The sequence below is a fragment of the Paroedura picta genome, chromosome 4 (genome assembly GCF_049243985.1).
Source record: "Paroedura picta isolate Pp20150507F chromosome 4, Ppicta_v3.0, whole genome shotgun sequence".
NCBI classification, from domain to species: Eukaryota; Metazoa; Chordata; class Lepidosauria; order Squamata; family Gekkonidae; genus Paroedura; species Paroedura picta.
The window spans coordinates 74,232,147-74,255,590 of NC_135372.1; the positions used below are offsets into that span (position 1 = coordinate 74,232,147).

At 42.0% G+C, this 23,444-nt stretch overlaps 1 protein-coding gene across 6 annotated transcripts in view; it reads right to left on the reverse strand.

Annotated features, from left to right (window-relative positions):
- The window catches only part of DNAJC6 (DnaJ heat shock protein family (Hsp40) member C6), a 74,983-nt gene that overhangs the window by 32,990 nt on the left and 18,549 nt on the right, over window positions 1–23,444 (reverse strand). For all 6 annotated transcript variants that reach the window (XM_077333446.1, XM_077333447.1, XM_077333442.1 and 3 more), the window contains 7 exons: window positions 14,882–15,032; window positions 12,114–12,163; window positions 11,831–11,979; window positions 8,179–8,301; window positions 6,200–6,333; window positions 4,659–4,853; window positions 3,996–4,113 (listed from right to left, as the gene is read on the reverse strand). In XM_077333446.1, the coding sequence (XP_077189561.1) occupies window positions 3,996–4,113; window positions 4,659–4,853; window positions 6,200–6,333; window positions 8,179–8,301; window positions 11,831–11,979; window positions 12,114–12,163; window positions 14,882–15,032 (920 nt within the window). The remainder of the gene's footprint in view (window positions 1–3,995; window positions 4,114–4,658; window positions 4,854–6,199; window positions 6,334–8,178; window positions 8,302–11,830; window positions 11,980–12,113; window positions 12,164–14,881; window positions 15,033–23,444) is intronic.

The window sequence follows — 23,444 nt, forward strand, 5'->3', positions numbered from 1 at the left end:
GACCATGTCCTCATAGAATTCCTTTTGAGATGGGGAGCCAAGGAAGCTTGTAGCCAGATGCGGATGTTGGATTTTTGTAGGGCAAACTTTAATAAACTCAGAGACATGATGAGTGTCATACCATGGACGAGAATGCTGGAAGGGAAGGGAGAATGTGAAGGGTGGGCGCTACTCAAACAAGAGCTATTGCATGCTCAATCAATGACTATCCCAGAAAGACAAAAACACTGCAGGAGCTCTAAGGAGCCTATTTGGATGAACAGAGAACTTCAAGAGGAACTAAGAAAGAAAAAGAAAATGTTCAGGAAATGGAGGGAAGGGCAGAGCTCTAAAGAAGAGTACCTACAGGTTACTAGGCACTGTAGATCAATCATCAGAAAGGCCAAAGCTGAGAGTGAGCTAAGATTGGCCAGGGAAGCCCATTGTAACAAGAAAAGATTTTTCAGTTATGTGAGGAGCAAACGTAAAGTAAAGGAGGCAATAGGCCCACTGTTGGGTGCGGATGGACAAACTCTAAGGGATGCAGAAAAAGCATCTGTTTTTTCCCACAGGTCAAAGTGTTTAGGCACATCTAGAGATGGCCGTAGCCAAAGGATAGTGTCTGAGTGGCAGGTTAACATGGATAGAGAGGTTGTCGAGAGGCATTTAGCTGCACTGGATGAGTTCAAATCCCCTGGTCCGGATGAAATGCACCCGAGAGTGCTCAAAGAACTTTCCAGAGAACTTGCACAGCCCTTGTCTATCATCTTCAGAACCTCTTTAAGGACTGGAGATGTCCCGGAGGACTGGAAGAGAGCAAACGTTATTCCGATCTTCAAAAAAGGGAGGAAGGATGACCCGGGAAACTACAGACCAGTGAGTCTGACCTCTGTTGTGGGGAAGATAATGGAGCAGATATTAAAGGGAGCGATCTGCAAACATCTGGAGGACAATTTGGTGAACCAAGAAGGTCAGCATGGATTTGTCTCCAACAGGTCCTGCCAGACCAACCTGGTTTCCTTTTTTGACCAAGTAACAGGTTTGCTGGATCAGGGAAATTCGGTTGATGTCGTTTACTTGGATTTTAGTAAAGCTTTTGACAAGGTTCCCCATGATGTTCTGATGGATAAGTTGAAGGACTGCAATCTGGATTTTCAGATAGTTAAGTGGATAGGGAATTGGTTAGAGAACCGCACTCAAAGAGTTGTTGTCAATGGTGTTTCATCAGACTGGAGAGAGGTGAGTAGTGGGGTACCTCAGGGCTCGGTGCTCGGCCCGGTACTTTTTAACATATTTATTAATGATCTAGATAAGGGGGTGGAGGGACTACTCATCAAGTTTGCAGATGACACCAAATTGGGAGGACTGGCAAATACTCCCGAAGATAGAGACAGAGTTCAACGAGATCTGAACACAATGGAAAAATGGGCAAATGAGAACAAGATGCAATTTAATAAAGATAAATGTAAAGTTCTGCATCTGGGTCAGAAAAATGAAAAGCATGCCTACTGGATGGGGGATACGCTTCTAGGTAACACTGTGTGTGAACGAGACCTTGGGGTACTTGTGGATTGTAAACTAAACATGAGCAGGCAGTGTAATGCAGCGGTTAAAAAAGGCAAATGCCATTTTGGGCTGTATCAACAGGGGCATCACATCAAAATCACAAGATGTCATAGTCCCATTGTATACAGCACTGGTCAGACTACACCTGGAGTACTGTGTGCAGTTCTGGAGGCCTCACTTCAAGAAGGACGTAGATAAAATTGAAAGGGAACAGAGGAGAGCGACGAAGATGATCTGGGGCCAAGGGACCAAGCCCTATGAAGATAGGTTGAGGGACTTGGGAGTGTTCAGCCTGGAGAAAAGGAGGTTGAGAGGGGACATGATAAAGGTAAAGGTAAAGGTATCCCCTGTGCAAGCACCGAGTCATGTCTGACCCTTGGGGTGACACCCTCCAGCGTTTTCATGGCAGACTCAATACGGGGTGGTTTGCCAGTGCCTTCCCCAGTCATGACCGTTTACCCCCCAGCAAGCTGGGTACTCATTTTACCGACCTCGGATGGATGGAAGGCTGAGTCGACCTTGAGCCGGCTGCTGGGATTGAACTCCCAGCCACATGGGCAAAGCTTTCAGACGGCTGCCTTACCACTCTGCGCCACAAGAGGCTCTTAGGGGACATGATAGCCCTCTTTATTTATTTGAAAGGTTGTCACTTGGAGGAGGGTAGCATGCTGTTTCTGTTGGCTGCAGAGGAGAGGACACGCAGTAATGGGTTTAAACTTCAAGTACAACGATATAGGCTAGATATCAGGAAAAAAAATTTCACAGTCAGAGTAGTTCAGCAGTGGAATAGGCTGCCTAAGGAGGTGGTGAGCTCCCCCTCACTGGCAGTCTTCAAGCAAAGGTTGGATACACACTTTTCTTGGATGCTTTAGGATGCTTAGGGCTAATCCTGCGTTGAGCAGGGGGTTGGACTAGATGGCCTGTATGGCCCCTTCCAACTCTATGATTCTATGATTCTATGATTCTATGAGATTCAAATGGGTAGCCATGTTGGTCTGAAGTAGCACAATAAAATCAGAATCCAGTAGCACCTTTAAAGGTAAAGGTAAAGATATCCCCTGTGCAAGCACCGAGTCATGTCTGACCCTTGGGGTGACGCCCTCTAGCGTTTTCATGGCAGACTCAATACGGGGTGGTTTGCCAGTGCCTTCCCCAGTCATGACCGTTTACCCCCCAGCAAACTGGGTACTCATTTTACCGACCTCAGAAGGATGGAAGGCTGAGTCAACCTTGAGCCGGCTGCTGGGATTGAACTCCCAATCTCATGGGCAGACAGCTTCAGACAGCATTTCTGCTGAGCACCTTTAAGACCCTGGGCCTTTTCGCACAGGGATCTTTGTTGCAAATTGTTTGCGGAATGAAAAATCGCCATTTAAAATAGTGGAATTCGTCGTTATGCATACCTGCCTTTGTAGTGGAATCAGTTGCGTTTTTTAGCGTTTCCCACAGGCTTCCGGTCTCGGCAGAAATCGCTAGAAAGGAAGCGCTATTGCCAAGCTCGTCCCGCCCGTGGCCGTCAAGCAGCCAATGGGCAGCCGTTAGCATGCTCCCAAACAGCCCCTTTCCCTTTAAGAAAGGTTTTAAAAAAAAAAAACCGACCCATAGCAACGAATCTAGGTAGATTCGTTGCTACGGAGAGACCCATCCAGCTGCCTAATGTGAGCTGTCGTTTGATTGTATGATCGTTTGCACGCTGCCTCGAGTGATAAAAAAAAATCCCCCCCCCCTCTCACGGGCTCGATTTTCGGCTGAATTTATTTGTAAAAAATAAAGGGACTTTATTTCAGCAAACGGGCTTTTCAGTGGTTTGTGCTTAGTGACTAAAAGTGAAGGACTGAAGCCAGGGAAGCCTCTAAACAGAAAGAGGCTCGCCGGTGCGTTTATCCCCGCTCGCTCGGAGAAAAAAAAATGGCGATCGGAAGTTTGGAGGAGAGAGCCAGGGGGAGGGACTTTGAAGAACCAGCAACAATGGTAACGCGAAGGTCTTTAGCGCTACTGTTGCAGATTGGTTGCAGGAGTGTATCGCTATCCGGAGGGTGAATCCACTTTTCTGGATTCCCCTGAAAGCGCCACAACGAAGCGCTTTTTTCTGATTGGTTTCAGGATTGTTGCAGATTGTCTACGACGTCGTGGGTTATGGCAAATTAGTAGCGTTTCCAAATAGCAACCATTCTGCTACTTTGAAGCCGTGCGAAATGGCCCCCTGAATAAATCTTTGTTGGTCTTAAAGGTGCTACTGGACTCTGATTTTATTATGAAAGAGAGGAGAATGACATAGGCCACTTTCGGACTTTGGCAGAAAGGCAGGATACAAAGGCAGATATATCCTACTAATGATTAAGACTGGCAGTCTACCTCTCACAATATGAATGTATTTTTAGACCATCCAAGCACATGCATTTAAAAACGTAGACCAACTTATGCATTTCAAAACATAGACCAAGTCGTACTTTTGCTTGAAGCCGTCCCCCAATGGTTGATCGCATATGGCAAACAGAAATTACTACATCACCATGGACAGTGACTCCTAGTGGAATTACAATTTTCCCTTCTTGAACACGGTACTCCCTAAAGAAAAGTAAAATAAAAACCCCATGTTATATTCTTGGGAAAATTCAACACACAGTCCACAGAGAACAAAAATGCCACCTCAAAAGTTTTATTCCATACTTTACAAACCCATTTAAACACTGGTATTAAGATATATTTTGCAGTTCTACAATTCAAGGGAGCTGCTGCAATCAGAAAGGTAACCTAGACTTCCCAATACAAATGCAACCTGGATCTCTTCTCAGTTTTAACGTGTTTTAATGGCATTCCTCTGCTTAATCCACACAACTATTTGACAACTAGGGACTGCATGTCCCACAAAGAGCATTTTATTTAGACAATTCTATGCAAACAAGGTATATTCTCATGTGCAACATACATCTGCTTCATTACACAGACAGCTGATGAAACTCACACATTTCATGAGCTGTACAGTTTGACGAGAATCTCACACAATCAGTCTAGAGTGTATCGTGTTTGAAATAGCCCGTGATCAAGATCACACTTGACAGCAAAACTCTGTTCACACAAAGCACTCTAAGCCAAATGTAATAGGAACTTACTTCATTCGTTCATATTCTTGAGAAGTTGTGAATATTCTAGTTTCTCCAATGAGAATGTCACAGAAAGGCCGGCAGCCATTTCTTTGCTTGTTGAAACAGGGCACTGGGCTGAGAATCACTGCTTTAATGGTCAGAGGTTTGCAATGAGGCTGAATGGGCTTGTCTGCTATTAAATCACAAATATATCCTATGTACCTGCAATGAAAAAAAAACAGAATGATCAAAAAGACACAGTTCACAATCAGCACTATGCACGGCCCTGCTATGGGAGGTATGAGGCGATTAGTAACTTTATAGTTGAAATAAGAACTAGCTGATCAGAATTGTGCTAATGCATTACAGATGGCATTTAACTCTCTCTAAGATTTGTAAAATGAAAAATCTAGCAGATAACAAGTGTAATAAAGAATTGGATACATTTTTCATCAATGGTAGTTGTGTGAGAAAGTGGGATTTTTGGGGAGTTACCATCTATCGAAGGCTTTCTCCACATCCAAAAACAAGAAAGCAGATTTTAATTCATTTATTTTTAATCCAGTCTAATTTAATCCAGTCTAATATTTGCAGACTACTGCCTTTGAGGAATAAATCCATTCTGATCAGTTAATACATATTTCTCTATAGTCTGTCTAAGTCTACTTGAAAGAATTGTAGTTACTAATTTATGATCTATATTTAATAAACTTATTGGTCTGTATGATCTTGTAGACGTAAGATCTTTTGCTGGTTTTGGTATTACAACTATGTTACTTTCTGTCCATGTGTTAGGAAGAACCCCATTTTTAAAACTATATTAATGGCTTTTAATAATGGTAATTTTATCAATTGTGAGAATTTGTTACAGAATTCAAAGTAAGTCCATTTGGGCCTGGGGCTTTATTAATTTTTTATTTTTTATTGCATCATCTATTTCTTGAGCATTAATGTTCATGTCTTCCTCTGTTATTGTAGGGACCATAATTCTTTTTTTAATTGTCATTTTAGTTTCATTTGGCTGTTCAGATTGATAAAAATCAAATAATGTGTTCAAGATTTTATTAGTATCATTAGTAACTGTGCCATCTTGAAACTTTCTTTGAAATAGTTTGTTAAGCCTTCTTTTTCCTTACCCTATTTGCTATCATTTTCCATACCTTGTCTCCATTTTCAAAGTATTTTTGTTTTGTAAACAGCAGTTTCTCTTCAAACAGATTAAGAAGTTTTCCCTCTATATATGTCTCAAATGCAGAGAACATGGTCTCACAGCTAACTTTATACATTTTCCATAGTCTAATTCCATTGAATTTGAGTGCTAGAACACAGCCTTAGGAATCCAAAGCTTTAAAGCCCATGCTAAATGGAATAGCTGAAGCCTGAGCTGAAAGCACTTCTGGAACAGTGCCCCATCCTGCACATCTGCCCTCAATCGCTGATATATCTGAACAACGTGACACATTTTATTAATTTTGATACTGAAAAGGGTTGGGAAGAGCAGAGTTGGCTAAAACTGGGGTCCAAATGATAATAAATGGCAATTTGAAGAAAAAATGTGTATGCTATACCTTCTGTGGGATGGCCAAAGTATTATTCCAGGTCGCTTTGAATTTAGCAACTGAATGGCAGGAACTGGATTAGAGAAGAGATGACAGAAACAGAACATTGCACTGACCAAGACTGCTGATGCTACACGACCATCCTGTCAAGCAAAACACAAGAGCATTCATCAGGAAGAATCTTGCCATCTAATTGGCTCCCCCCCCAAATGCTAGCTGTATGATTTAAGCAAGATAAAAAGGTTGAACTACTTCTAGCTTCCCTGTATAGATATACATTCAAGTATGATGCCAAAGCGTGCAGGCTTCTTTAGGCAACATCTGAAGCTCTTAGGCTGCTTTCTTCCAAGAAAATATTAATAAAATTAGATTCGTACATGGGCAGCAAACACCTGGCTGAATGTTGATAGTTCAAATATTCTCTAAAACATTGAGAGGTGGAAAAGGGAAGTTGTGAATTTTTATAAAAACAGATTCTTGTCATACTTTAAACCATTTCATGGCCCTTTGATCCTGCTGTTCACGCATGCCAGCCTAGTGCAGTACATGAATCTGACAAAGTTCATGAAAGCTAACACTGGACTCAGAACCCTTAAGTGCCACAAGACTTCTGTTTATCAGACTGGCATGGCTACTTTCCTGGCATTTTCATGTGTTAGATCAATGGATCAAGTGCTTCACAAAACCTTCTGTTCCATATTTAAAGAACAAAGGAGAGCTAATCCACACAATGGCAATTGAATGCAAACTCCACTAATGTCCCCAAATACTGTACACATACACATCTGGCATGTAACATGCATCTTGCACTTGTCTATTTTTAGGAACACTTTGTATGTTTCAGCCTCAATACGAAGGTAATCAACAATGGATTCTGTGTGCCAGCATTCCACATAGAAGCGGTAACATTTTAAACCGGTTACTTTATGTTCCAGTCTATTCCTAAGGAAGAATCCACACACTAACAATTGCATCACCCTGGTGATTGTTGGCACCTCTGTGGGGACTCTCCATGCAGCTGAATGGGCAGATTAAGTTTACAAGGCTGATCAACAATACTTTGCAGCTCCAGCACGTAGCAGCACTGCCTCACGTGGGCAGTTTTTAAAGGGTCTCCATGTGGAGTCTGTAACCCGTGAAGCAGCATTCACTTTCCTTAGATCAGTGAACTGCGTTGTCATTTTTTAAAAAAAGGCTGCTATTGGTCTTCCCTTGCATTGCCTTACTTGCTTTTCACACCAGAGCATACAGAAGTATGGTACCATCAAGTTATTTATGGAGCTGCAAAAGGACCTCAAGTGAATCAAACAGCCCTAATTAAACCAAGGCTTTACAAAAGTTAATAGCTCATTGGAGCTACCTGAGGAGAGACATTCCTCATTCTCAGGGCAACATATGCTACCTTCTTCACGACTGCTGGCATGCATACAGATATTAATCCATACTGATCAGAACTCACTTGAGTGAGATTTCTTTAATCCCCAAATAGTAGGGAATCATTAGTCAGATACCAGGAAGTCAACTGCAGTTCCTTTTCCATACTTCAAGTATCTTCCTTGCCCTTGCTTTCACTACCAACATCTGACGTTGACAGGGAACCCATCATCATCCAGACTGGAAGCTATTATTATTATTATTATTACTATTATTATTATTACATTCATACTATAGCTATACATTTTAAATATATTTATACATTTATATTATACGGGGATTCCCATACCCTAAGATTTGCAATGTAGGCAATATTATTGTCACAATACAGAGAAGTAGTACATGGTCTTTAGAATTGGGTTTTTATTCTTCATATTATTAGTGTTGCACATCAATAGATTTTAGCAACTTTCTCTTTATGAAGCTATTTGGGGTATTTCTAAATGCATGTTTTTAATTCTCTGTTCTTCCAGAGCAATGCTGTGGGGAGGTGTTTGTTTGCCTTTTTTTAAACCAGCCATTTATCAAAAATACTTCCTTACTGGCTGACTTACCATACAGTGGATGACACAAACATTTTTGGGGTTCTGTTGCAACCAATTGTGCATGTTCTTACACACAGCATAGAGGTTATGGAGGCTTGGTGCTTGTCTAACTGGCCAACTACATTCAGATACCTAAAAATTATAAAGCAAACATAGATCTGAAATTTCACACAGCATTTCAGTTGTCTTTTTCATGCATTTTTATTTTAATGCTTTTATAGCCCACATTCAAAATTAAGAGATGCAGAAAGACAGCTTTCTCCGGACAAGATTTACAGTGGCCCAAACATCACTTGTGCAAATACTTAAAAAGGACAGAAGAGCTCCAAATATATTTGCATCCAGACTAGAATGACTGTTACTGGTCATGGAACCATTCCTGCTGTTATTACATGGATTATTCCATATTCTGTGCAAATCTGTCTTCCAGGCCACTCTTTAAAGTGTGTTTAGCTGCCATCCATTTCTTTATGTCCTCAGCCAGAATTTCTGACTTTTCTGATTCCTTTGGGGGCAAAGTTATCTGCAGCCTTCCTTTAACTTTCTCCTGATTGGTCAGTAATGCTATAGGGCAGGGGTAGTCAACCTGTGGTCCTCCAGATGTCCATGGACTACAATTCCCATGAGCCCCTGTCAGCATTTACTGGCAGGGGCTCATGGGAATTGTAGACCATGAACATCTGGAGGACCACAGGTTGACTACCCCTGCTATAGGGCATTTATAGGCTTGAATCTTACATAATATTATGTATTAATAAAGATGGCGCTAGTGAGAGGTATCAAAACACAGGTAATTGCAGACAAGATAAAAGTTGAATCAATATACATAAAAGTATGGCACTGAACTGGTTCTAAACTTTAATTACAGCATGACTGCATTTAGACATTCCAGGTATGTTTACAGTTTGATTGGTATGAGAATATGGTTGCCACCCTCCATGTGGAAGTTGAAGATCTCCCAGGATTTTAACAGATCTCCAGATGAATTCCCCTGGGAAAATGGCAGCTTCAGAGCATGGACTCTGCTGAGGTCCCTTCTCTCAACCCCACCCTCCGTAGCATCCACTCTACCCCACCCTGCAAATCTCCAGGCATTTCCCAACACAGAATTGACAACCCAGTCTCAGAATTAGCCTTCAGGGAGTCTTCAGACTATGAACCATAGTTGCTTTGTCAGAAACTGATATTTGTTGTAACATCCAGATGGGATGAAAGAAGAGTATACTGCTTTCTCCCTTTTTTACTCCTGACAAGCACTCAGAATGGGCAAACTCAGACATTACAGCCAACAGCATTAAACAAGTGATAGCCAGACCAAAGAAAAAAGAAGCTCATTTCTTTGAAATTCACATTTCCCAGGATTGCCATTGGAACATAGCTAGTTTACAAAAGGATCAGTTATAACGGCACAGCCCCTTAAGGCCTCTTATGCACGGTGGCAGCTACTGAGCCGTGCCATTGCAGCTACTGAGCCGTGCCGTTTCCCATGTATGCACGGGGGCAGGGCATGCTGGGCTGCCCCAGTGTAGCGCGCGCATGCTGAATGCCAGGGCCAGAAGTTAAGCTGGTGCAGTGGGGGGAGATTTGGATGGCCCGGAGGGGAGTGGGGGGCCCAGGCCCCCTCCACAAGCCCAGGTGGGGGCAAGGGGTTGCCCCTGCCAGCTCTGGGGCTCCCCGGAGCCCGCAGGGGTGAGTGATGTCCCTACATGGACACTGAAGGGTTGGGGCTGGGTGGGCCGACAGGACCGGCGCTGGCGATTATGGACAGTGCCGGCCCGCCGCAGCCCGGCTTACCCAGGAAGCTACGGAAGAGCCCACGTTCACTTAACGGGGGCCTTCCATTGCCCTGGGCCGGGAGGCGCCCGCACTGGCAGTGGCAGCGAGCGTTATCGGTGATTTTAACCAAAGCACTGCTGCCGCCAGTGCAGGCATTATGGCCCTAACAGATGATTGGAAGTTGTGTAGAAATCTCTCTTAACAGCCTTCACTATCTCATAGGGTCTTGTAAGCAACATATAAGATGTTCTTGCCACTTCATCATGAGTCTTCCTCCAAACTCACTCTAGCCATCTCAACTCCCATTTCTTTCTTCACAGCTCCCCAGTGTACCAGGAGGCTGACCTGAGATGGGGATGGAGAAGACATTGGGGAGAGGGCTTGTCAGTGGTTGCTGACAGCCATTTGTGAGTCGCTATGGAGCATCAAGACCCACAGAGCATTCAGGAAACCAGCTGGATCCATGGGCAGGCATAAATACAGAGTTATGTCTTCAGGGCAAAGTGATCTGACCATGCAACAGAGTTCACTGCTATTGGATCCACTTCTAGCCTTGCACTAAAGATCAAGTCCAAGGTGCAGTCTGCTTGATGTGTGAACTGCAAGAATCCTAGTGTTGCCATGGACAACACTAGGTCCAGGTTCTGACTGGAGGCAGGCTGGTCAGCATGAACACTGGAATCCTGGAATACTGCAGTGCCCTGGCCACCGCCACCTTGAGCAGACCTGATTGGGTATCTGCTGGCATATTAGGCAGATATACACCAGGCAGATGATACACCTTGACTCTACCCCATCTCAGGCCAACACATTCAAGTCCTGGGATGTGCCCTGGGAGTGCTGGGAGTGCCCTGTAGGAGAAAGCTTGAGATTTGGGATTGATAGAGAACCAATTAACCTAGGGGAGCAAACTCTTTCACTACAGGACAAGCACTTAGTGCTAATACCCAAGGAGGATATCAAAGTCCATATTCTGTGGGCTGACCTCTCCCATTTCTGAACCCTAACAGGAATCCCATCTTTGGAGACTTGATGCAAAGGGGCAACTACATACTGACAGGTAAGCAAGGGCAAGGATCCTAAACCTGCTCTCCTATTCCCCTCGCTTGAGGTTGGGTGCCATGACAGCACCTCCTGCACTCAAGCCCAGGGGTGGCACGTGCCATGGGAAAAGATCCTAGGAATGTTTCTGCACTATCGTATCACCAAATTATATTAGAAATGCTGCCAAACCATTTGCATATCATCACTTTAATCAATAAGGTTACAGTGTATGGACATGTGCAGTGCCTCTGTGAGCCTCCCACAGAGCCTCTGTCTCAGGCAGGGCTCCTTGCTGGCAGACCACAGGATGGGCATGCTGGATATTGACCTGCCTGATGTCCATTTTAGGAATCCAAGCTCTTCACTGTCACCCTGTTGTGCTGTGATTTGATCACAGATTTCTTCCACTGCACCACAGAGGACCATGGTACTGAAACAGCAATGGAAGTGAACTCTGACTAACATGTTTGTATCATGAAGATGAGACTATCCTATGTGATCAGGAGCATGCAGTGAGGGCGGGAGCACCCTGAATTTTTAAAGGGTCTGATACATACAGGCTCCAATGACAGCAAAACAGCAGTTCTGTTCATGGAATTGGAAGACTACTATATAAGGAAGGATAGCCTAATATCCCCAGATGAAATGATAGAAACAGATATTATAAAATCAAACTAGCTAAAATGCTAATTTTCAATTAAGTTGATATTGTATGCCATATATTGCATGTTCTTGCCCTGTTCACTAACAGCCCATTTCATTATATAATCTAAACTACTTATGTTTTTGCTGTATGCAAAAATGAGATTGATACATCATCATGCTGGCAGAAATCACTTACCCTATTATGAAACCGGGCACTACGGTAGGACTTCGGTGACAAATTGAAAACTGTATAGTGATCAGGATGTCTTGAGTCCAAGAATGTCCGCACATCCTCAATATGGTTCCTGAATCCCAATTCAACCCCTTCAGCAGGAAAAGACATCACTGGGGGGGGGGGGAGAAAGATAAAGTTAATTTCCTAAACAAGAAAAGGGAAACTTTACATTAAAAAACCCTGGAGATTACTGCACTGTTGAATACAGTATGATCTTAGTATTCCAAGAAATGGCTGCACTTACCAATAATTCTTGAGGTAATGTAAGAAATATCTAGTTCTCCCTTGGTATAGCTATAAAGACAAGAAATATCAATTGTAAATAAAGTATGATAAAAGTTATCTCTTAAGAAAGCTTTGTAATGTATGCCAAGAGTTCTCTACATCTATGAATTCTAGGAGTGTGCATTTGGCTAATCTGAACTGGAAAAAATGGAAAATAACTTATTGGTATTTTTAAGATATTCAGCTGGATTTCCACACACACAATTTTTCCAATTATCCAAAATGGCTGGTCTAAAAAAAATCATGAATTTAAAGATTTTCCAGGACAACCAGATAGCCACATTTAGAGTACATTCAAAGGGCTCTCTGCCTTTAAATGCCTTCAAAGTTTACTCACATCACTGAAAAAGGCATTTAACTTTTAAAGGGACCATGTTCCCTTCAAAGTTTAAATGTTTCTTTTCTCTCCACTGGAAACCATGGAGGAATTACCTTGGAGGACTCAAAGAACTGAACCCCCTTGTCCAATATTTTTAAACTTGAGGGGGTTGAAGAAAGGCACCCGCAGCTATGCCGCAAATCTGTGTCTCTACCTCAAAAACCAGCCCTCCTCCTAGGTCCCAGATACCCCCAGGTAGATTCTCCATTATAGCCTCTGGGGACCATTGACTATAATGGTCATGCAGGCTATAAAAAAATCAGCATTCCCGAATATTACCGAATGCTAATCCCATATTAGTATTGGGATTTAAGAATATCAGGAGATACTGGTTTTGGGGGGTTCAATATACCCAACCCCAATAAATACTGATTAGTTTTCTGTGAGGATTTTTTTGCACACCCCTAGTAAATTCTAAGCAGGGAAGACTCCTGTAGTGTGCACTAATAATGTAGCCTAGAACACTGTCCATTAGGTACCCATAATTCCCCCCTCCCAATCTGGATTCCACTTCTAATCACATGGTTGGGCTTCATAGTATTTTTGCATTGCTTGGCATAGTTCAGATTTATGAGATCATTTAAAGGCAATGGGCCACTGATTTTTAATCTGGTCCCATGTAAGAATACAAAACAACATATATTTGTCTCACAGTATATTACACATAAGTCTTCAAAGTACCTGCATATTACATAGTTATCTGTAGACTCACCCTGATTTCTGACATTACAAAGGACACTTAATAATTACCCTCAGCCTGATGTGTAAAACAACTCCTAGATACTATTAGTAGTGACCAAAGGCAATGAGGAAAGAGCCCCTTCTTTCAGAATTTATATCCCTAATTTTAAAAAGAGTAACTAACAGGTGGCAATTCTTAAAAGTTACAGGCTTAAAGAGACATACTGATAAAACTATGATGTAATTTCCTATGTACTGAATTTCAAGATGTCCCTCATTTTAGTGTCTACATGTTAGAGATATGGCATACTACTTTTCTTTCATTCCAAACTCACAAAGGCTAAGTTTATGGCAAGTGTTCCCCATGTAGTGGAAAACAAGTCACTTTCCAGCTTACGAAGGACCAAAAGGCACACACTGCCTTCTTGGACAAAGCCAACAAATAATGGTCTAATGCAGTGGTCCCCAACCTGCGGGTTGCGGCCCGGTGCCAGGCCGCGGCCCGGTGTTGGGCCGCGAAGGCCATGGCGCAGGGCCGCAGCTCCCTCTCCCCGCCCCCCCCCCGCAGTAAAAAACTTCCCAGGCCGTAAGCTTGCGACCCGGGAAGCTTCTTACTGCGGGAGAGCGGGGAGAGGGAATCAGGGCCACACTGCGCACTGCGCATGCATGGCCGGGCCGCGCACTGCGCGATGCACGGGCGGGGCAGTTGCCCTGCCGGTCCCCAGTCTCAGAAAGGTTGGGGACCACTGCTCGAATGTGACTAGGTTCCTACACTATAGCTTGTTCAACACAATTTATCCATTTGTGCTCCTGACTCAGCTCTGCCTCAAGTCCATCCTTGTCCCCAGCCAGCATATACAATTTTTAAAATGGCAACATCAAAACAATTTCATGTGACCCTGCAAGTTTATTGCAAGTAAAATCTACCTAAAGAAAATATTTTGTATATTGGGGAAATTATGACGTGAAGCAAGTCAGTCCTCTCCCATCCTTTTTCAAAATGTAATTTATTTATAAAAATTCAGCACAATGCGGTGATAGAGCATTTGATATGTGAGCATATGATATACATGCAAGTAAAAGGTAAAGGTAAAGGTATCCCCCGTGCAAGCACCAGGTCATGTCTGACCCTTGGGGTGACGCCCTCTAGTGTTTTCATGGCAGACTCAATACGGGGTGGTTTGCCAGTGCCTTCCCCAGTCATTACCGTTTTACCCCTCAGCAAGCTGGGTACTCATTTTACCGACCTCGGAAGGATGGAAGGCTGAGTCAACCTTGAGCCGGCTGCTGGGATCGAACTCCCAGCCTCATGGGCAGAGGTTCAGACTGCATGTCTGCTGCCTTACCACTCTGCGCCACAAGAGGCCTTTCATGCAAGTACAACCCTTCAAATCCAATCCCTTGCATCCCTAGTTAAAAGGACCATCAATTGTAAGGGTGAGAAAGATACCTGCCTAAAATGTGCTACTCAATCTTCATATTCCCAAGGTTTGTCTTAGTAAATTCAGCTTGAGTCATGAAACCTTTATGTTATGCTACCAAATTCAGACCAAAAGGTGCTAATCATTAAGTTTCCTTATGCCTGAAGGCTGGTAAAACCTCAATAAGCATTGCACAAATATGTTTTTGGTAGTAGAGATCATAAGGTGCTTTAATTTTTGCAATACCTGGCAACAGACTGCATAACTTTAGAAGATGTGTCTTTTAGAGTGTCCTTCAAGTTATCCTTCAAGTTGCTGAAGAGTCTCCCTGCTCCTCCTTTGACCATGTCTAATAGGCCACCCCCATAGCTGGACTCCATGTCAGGGGAAGAGGCACCTTGAAAAAAGAAAGCTACACATGAACACACATATATTGCTTTACAAGAAATAAATACATTTACCAATCCGCATAGTAAACTAACTGTTCAGCTGCAAACTAGAAATAAGGAAATGTGTAAATTCAAGCTAGCATTATCCATAATCTCCAGTAATTAGTTCAGTAAGAATTTTTGCTAAATGAGTAGTTTTGAAAACTGAAAACTGCAGAAAGTTTGTAGCAGACAGAGTAACAGGAAAAATGTGTCCAGAAACATGGAGGGGGTCCTGCGATATTAAGTTTACTGAGCAAAATACTTGTGTATTGCATGTTTATGTGCATATAAACTAAATTCCTCTTTGCAGCTGGATTTCCCTGTGCAAAACAGGAAAATCTGCTTCTAAAGTGCATTGGAAGTGCATTATCCAATATGTAAGGAATTAGTCACCTCCCACATTACCAATGACTTGGGAAACACTGGTATAAGCTGTTGCTGAGCAAGGGCAGAGTTTCTCAATTACTTTAGCCCTTCAATGCAAGCATGTTTATGTGTGTCCACACACAAGTAAGTTACCTAAGTCATGCAGGGGCAAACTGAATCACAATCTGTTCTCTTCAATGGGAGAAGTCTTTATTGCTATAGATCAGGGGTAGTCAAACTGCGGCCCTCCAGATGTCCATGGACTACAATTCCCAGGAGCCCCTGCCAGCGAATGCATTCGCTGGCAGGGGCTCCTGGGAATTGTAGTCCATGGACATCTGGAGGGCCGCAGTTTGACTACCCCTGCTATAGATTATGCTAGAGCACAAGACAGGGAAATTATTCTCACTCCTGATGCTTACAATCTAATGAAAAGGAGAGGAAATATGACACTGAGATAAACTCAACAATACAGAAACTTTTACCTATGACATTGCCACCCCTACCACCCCCAGTTGTCTGTGAAACAACTACAAATAGTGACTCCCACCTGCTTCATGCAGGGTCATCTGACCTCTAGCTTTTGAACAAAGTCGAATGTAGTTCAGCCGTTTGACCCTTCCTGCCTGTTGATGGGTAGCCTCTCTTAGTCCCATTTTAGGGAACTTGACCCACATTTAGAAATGAATCCAATTTCCCAATAAAACTGGGCTGTATGTCCATACCTTTCAATACCCAAATCATGCTTTACAGCAGCTATCTATCTTGCCTTCTCTGGGAGGCAAGCAAATGATTATCTCTCAACAGAAATTCATCTCTGCTCTCTCACCTCTTGGTACATTTTATGGCTCTTCTCTATGGGAAAATACACAGCTGTCAGGATTTCAGAAGGTCCCTGATGTGCTTCAAAGAACTTTATAATAGGTATGACACAACCCAATCTGGTACAAATGATGACCAGCTACAGGAAACTATATCAAGGAGTAAACCTTTTATAGCAATAAGCCAATTTACATATGGCTTGGAGTAATTTAAGGAGGTGCCCCTTTTTTGCCTGTCTTCTTTCTTTCAAGGACAAAAAACAAAGAAAACATCAGTAATTTTGATTCAAAATATGTAGGGAAGATCTTGTTAAGAATCTCCCAATGTCTAGTCTGCTCTGATGGTATTCCTAAAGAATGATCTGCCATCTTAAGTATCTCAGGTTGTAAGCTATGTAAAGGAATGTCATTGTAGATCAGAGCTACATACTGTGTATTGAATGGTTTTGAACTGCAAGCAGGCAACAATTGTTAGCCTTTATGGCGGGGGGGGGGGGAATAATCACCTTAATTGCTAGCCATACCTCACAAAAGCAAAAGTTGGAGAGAACACGATTTCTGAGAGCTTTCCAAAAAAATGGGATAAAAGCTACTCCTTGTCTTTTTATCCATTTTACTACCTGTGAAAGAAAATTATCTGTGCTCACCTCAAATATTAGCTAGACCACACTATGTCTTTAAGAAGAAGATTTCTCAAGACAGAGACCCTGGACAGAAAAGGCCTTTAGCTGCTATCACATCTTTTCTGAATTTGAAGAGGCGGGTTGTTTACCAAATCAGTGGTAAAAGTCTAATAGAATTCATTGTGACATTCACACTCTGAGATATATCCAGTCACTTGATTCTTTTCCTCTATAACACAGTGGTAGGTCAGCACTTATGGAACACTCTGTATACATCCCTTCCCCCACCACAAAACACCCATTTCTTTCCTAACATCCTCCATTCTCAGTTAACTGGGAAAACATTTTTTTAATATACCACACTCCAGAAATCATTTTCTAAGCCCTATTTTACAGCATTGCATTGTTGGTCCAGCCAAGAAGCATTCCCACATACAAAGAAAGCAGACTGATATTCAAAGTCACCCTATAGGAGTCAGAGTTCATTTGTTCTCTCTCTCTTTCTCTCCCTCTCCCCCTCTCTCTCTCACACACACATACACACACAACACTAGCCCATCTCTGTGCTCCTGACGAAGAAGAAGAAGAAGAAGAAGAAGATGCTGCTTTTCTCTACCTGAAGGAATCTCAAAGTGGCTTACAGTTGCCTTCCCTTTCCTCTCCCCACAACAGACACCCTGTAAAATAGGTGAGGCTGAGAGACCCCTGATATTACTTCTCGGTCAGAACAGCTTTATCAGTGCCATGATACAATAGTGCAGATAGTTTCCTGGGATCTTTTCCCATGGCAAGTGCCACCTCTAGGCTTGAGTGCAGGAGGTGCTGTCATGGGGAATAGGGGAGCTGCCTATGGGAACGCAGAATTGAACCCGGCTCACCAGATTAGACGTCCAGAATCCTAACCCCTACACCAAACTAGCACTTTTATTCCAACTTTCATTCTCTGCATTTCTCCTACCCAGTTCAGCCTCCCTCAGTCCTCATGTACAATTCTGCTCTTGCTGTACCTAGAAATAACCAGAAATCTGGGGAGAGAACAAACTGGTAAATGTTTGGTGGCTAGCCTTGGAATGGACATAGACATCTGATGCAGCGAACATAATCCACAGGCAGAAGAACATGTCTACCAATGCTTTCTTTACTTAATGCATAGAAAGCATAATGAGGCTCCAAAATGCTATAATTGGAGGGTTTTAACTCCCATAAAGTATCCCCAATTTTAGCCATGCTGAGTATCAGATATATATTTAAAAACAAGCCAGTAGTGCTACAGCAACAAAAGATGTGGGAATGATCTGGTCATGCGATCCAATTCCCTGACACAATGAAGCTTATGAATTGGACCTTTCTTCTAAAAAGACAAAAATAACAAGACAGAACAGACATTGTCTAAAAGACTGATTCGTTTCCACTAAGGCAGCGATATCTCTTGGCTCATTCAAAAGTAAATACAAACATTATAGATACTAATTTTTGGACCTGAAGCATTTGAAAATTAAAACATTAAAGACTTTTTGGTTCACCCTATTGGTGAATTTTTATTTTTCAGAAATGTATTATTTTATACTGACTTCTTTTGAGTAGAACATCAGCACTAGTTTACCTTTTATAAACAATGTTTATATATTTAATACTTCAGATTGATAGAGAGCTCACCAATAGGAACAAAAAACAATATATCCTATCAGACAATAATATTTTTCCAGCTTTTACACTATTCAGCAGAGTTGTGAAAAGACACAAACAATTCTGAACCAGTTTGGAACCAGAAAGACCTTTGGAACTGAAGGTGAACCATTCTGGAGTGCAAGGGGCTGTCTTTGGGAATAAAACACACACTCTACATCTCCAGTGTTGCCTTTGATTAAAAAAATAACTAAATCCTATATCCTCTCAAACAGAGGTCCCCATTCTTTTTGAGTTTCTGGGCACCTTTGGAATTCTGACACAGGGTAGTGGACACAGTCACAAAATGGCTGCCACAGAAGGCAAAACCCAAAAATGCCAGGGAGTGAGGTTACATATAACTATCTGTTCAACGATTCAGGTAGAAGCTATGTGTAATAGGATGCCTTTTAATCTGGAAAACTAATCAGAAGCCTTGCTGGGCATAAGTCTCACCCACTTTCTAAAAGCACTTGGCATGCAAAAACACAGGGAAGCATGCAGTTGTATTACTAGAATTTTTGAAACAAAATATCCATCTCCCAGTGTAGTTTGTACGGCCTGAATATTTTTGTTAGGTTTATGACAGTACAAATCTATAGAGGGAATGTGTCCTTGTTAGCTCTCCTGAACATCTTTCAATACTATCGCCCATAGTAACCTTCCCGAGAGGCTGACTAACTTTGTGATTTGGTGATTCTACTCTTACTTGTGGTTGACTTGACTACCCAATTCCAGTATGTGGAGGAACTGCTGGTATGGAGGAACTGCCAGTCAGCTCTGTGGAGTTTATGCTATAGAGCAGCCCTTCTTGACTTTTTTAACCATTGATAAAACCTTGAAATATTCGTCAGATTTCAAGAAACCCCAGAAGTGGCACAATCATGCAGAATATGGTTGGAAAACACAGTTGTGTACACATGCATCTGGGGCCCCTCTCCTACCAATCCCCTCCAGGCCCATCATTGGCTATGGCGGGGCAGGTAGACATAACCATATATGGTCATATCATCCAAGAAATGTTTAACAAATTTAAATAATATATACAGAATTAATTACCACCCATCCAGGAAATCCTTCCTAGGCCGTCAAGAAACCCCAGGGTTTTTATCAAAGCATGATTGAGAAAGCCAGCTATAGAGTTCCACAGGGATCCACTGTGGCTTTTTCATGAATTTGCTGTGCAGGGCCACCAATATACAGATGTCATGGGCAGTCCTGAAAAGATGCCTGCAGAAGGTACTAGGATGGATGCCATCTAATAAACAAGCTCATTCCAACAAAACTTAGTGCTGTTGTTCAGTGACAATGTGAAGAATCAGCTTCTCCTTGAGAGATCTGCACTCTCCCTGAAGGATCAGTTTCTTAGCTTGAGGATGCTGTTGAATCATGGCCTACAGCTCAGGTCTCCCATGTGAAACAAGGTACTTTTTAACAACTTTGGCCCTTCTTTGAAAAGCATGATTTGGCCCCAACAATTCATGCTCTGATCACATCAAGGTTAGATTACTGAAAGGTGTTTTACAGGGGACTGCCTTTGGAAACAAAAATTTCTGTCCATTCAAAAGGTGAAAGCAAGGTTATTGTCAAAGATTGGATATGGGGACTGAATTTGTGAGAGGGAGAAAAGACACCTGTGTATTGTTGGAGGCCAGGGCAACTGGTGGTATAGGAGCACTGAGGAGCAGTTCTTTGCACTGGCATTGCCTAAGGCGGTGGTCCCCAACCACCAGGCCGTGGCCTGGTGTTGGGCCGCGAAGACCCTGGCACCGGGCCACGGCTCCCTCTCCCCGCCCCCCCCCCGCAGTAAGAACCTTCCCAGGCCGCAAGCTTGCGGCCCGGCAAGCTTCCTACAGTGGGAGGGGGGTAGAGAGAATTAGGGCCGCACATGCGCAGCCGAAAATGCGCATGCGCAGCCGAAATGCGCATGCGCAGCACTTTCGCATATTCGGGCATGCACATTTTCGGCCGTGCATGCAATCACCCTCCCTGCTGCCGCCGGTCCCCAGCCTGAAAAAGGTTGGGGACCACTGGCCTAAGGCATTACTGAACTCTGAAGAATTATTTTAAGTAATCCAACTCAGAACCCAGCATTAGGCATTTTTTTCTAGCCTGAAGCTAGAACAAAAATGTTCTAGGACCAGATCATTCTCTCATACACAGTTTCTTGCATCAGTTGTAGAAGAGCCTGTGCAAGAGATAGGGGAGTGGAATTTTGCCAGTTTCCCTTCTGCCTGCAGCACACACACCCCTTGATCCTCAGGAGCATAATTTGGGGGTTTATAGGATACTACAGCATGAAGGAGAAGGCAGAAAAAAACTTGCTCAATTTATGGCTTTACAAAATCCAGCAGAAATACCCATTGAAAGTAAAACATGCCCTTAGCAGAAGAATCACAGTGTTATATCATTTAATTTGAGGTTTACAATCAAACTGATGGTCTTTACCTTGTATTGCACCCTGTAGCTATAAACCGAAAAGTAGTATGTTTCATTATAAGGAGTGTGAATTCAAATCTCAAACATTACTATTAATACTCCTTTAAACATACATTTTACTTTAAGTTGGAAACCTTGAGCAGACACACTCAGTTGTGAGCAAGGCTATAATGCCATGACCGTTTACAAAGACCATTAAAACCAACAAACAATTGTGCATGGGATCAGGCTACAAAACTGACAATAAAGCAGGTGTTATAACCAATGCCACCTCTGATCTTTTATTCTCTTAATCAAATGGATCTAGTCCTCATTTAACATCCTATTATACTAGATTACCACAAAGTAAAAACATCTGTTTATGTGCATTAGTACCATTTTGCTGGCAAGAGTGGAATTATTTAGTGTGATTTCTATTTATAATTGTTATTCATTTATTTCCTTCATTTAATGTCCAAATTTCTCATACTAATGCCAGAAGAACTGTAATGAAAAGCACTGCGTATCTTAAGTGTTTAGTGTTTACCGCAGAATTAGTATGTTTCTTCTTCCTTTTTCAATGTAGTCTACAGAAGATTGATTACCTGTAGTAATAAACCAGTGTCTAGAAATATGCATTTGCCTGGAACTGGTATATGGTTCCCATAAAGTTTGTTGAATGACTCATGGGAGTTTTAAAATGAAAATGGCTAACCAAATTAAAGCAGAGGTATAAGCATTCCCACATGATCTGCATGCATCAAAATTTATAGAAGCAACACATGCTCAACTGAGGGAGACAATCCTGGAACTGATCTTCCACTAATTCCTTTTTGAGTAAATGTTCCCGGAATCACAGTCACCTATACTTGGGGCCAAATGTGTTGATAAGCCTCAAGTTTGATATATCTTTACAAAATTAAATTCTGTGTAGTAATTTTTGTTACTGAGCAAGGACAGGCATTGAATAAACATAGAAATGTGCCAAGGGCTGGACCAGTTAATTCACAACAAAATGCAATTCCCAAAGTAACTGCATAATATTCACAGGGCCTGTATATTCTAGCAAGCTTTATGCAATTCCCACTCTTTGCTTTATGCAATTCCCACATTTTCCTTAGTCCAGTACAATAAATTAGATTACGTTGAAGTATAAAAATTATGTAATTATATATTACTTTCTGATTAACCGTATCATATTTTCCAAAGCCCTGTAATACCCATTAATCTTTGGGTAACAGTAAGACAGCTGAAGGATCCCCTAGGTGTTAATATCCACTGGATCTGCCCCTGCCTGACAAAGGATCAATAAATGATTCAAGATCAGCACCTAATTTCCCCAAGGACTGTGGTAGAGACAGATAGCAAAGACAGGGTTTAAATGCCTGTCCCCAGCATGGGTCCTCAGACACGGCTATCCTATGCATAGAGGTCCATTAAAAGCAATGGGTTCAAGTCAGACTACTGTACAGTCATCCCTGTCTGCTTTGCTTTTTTAAACAAATCATTAAACTACATGTTGTTGTCATAATCTAATGCCAGTGCAATATTTTATTTATTTTACAAAATGAATATCCCATGTTTTTGCCTTCCTAAGGGCCACCAACTTGGCTAATGAATTAGAAACAAACAGTTTAAAAATCACATCTTAAAAAAACATTAAAACAAACTGAATGATCTCCTAGTATTCCAATGCACAGATTATGCATGTGCAGACATGCAGTGTGCTACATATATCCAGCACGTGTCTATCCCTGCTATATAGAAAGCTATTGGATAGCTTGCAAGGCTCAGGTGTTTGTGCACATTTGGAAAACCTTACCCTCTTCTCTGTTTAAAAGTTTGAAAAACACTAAACCTAAAATGAATCTGGTAGAAGGAGATTAGAGAACTGAAGTGAACAATTACTATTATATGCAACTGGACACTCACAGGCTGCATATTGGTAATGGTTGTGGCTGTCTTTTGGCTACCACTGATAAGGGTTTTCCTTCCGCAGAAATTCAGTAATCTGGACTCCACAGGATGGGGTATACATGTGAAAGGTCTTCCCTTTATGGAGGGAATGTGCAATTGCTTGAGCTGCTCCACTTACCTGTATTCCTATGCAAGTTAAATTAAAATAAAAAGTTAAATTAAAATCTGTTCTCAAATTTTTGAATGCTATCTCTCCCTTTTTTTCTTTGATTGACAAAAGGTTTATCAAACAGATATTCATTTAGGAATAAATATCAGCAAGAAGCTCATAAATATGAAAACATATATGAACAATTCCATTGTGAGCTGCTACTTGGTTATCTATAATCTCAGTTGCAAATTGATGACCATCTAGACACTATGATTGTTAATTCTTTTTAGTTTGCATATAAAATGGGCATAAACCTGTGCAACTGAACATTTTTAAAATTAAAAATACCATTTGGCCAAGTCTAAGTTAAATCCAAATTATCTCCCTAATTTTAAAGTGAGCTGGTTAATCAAATGT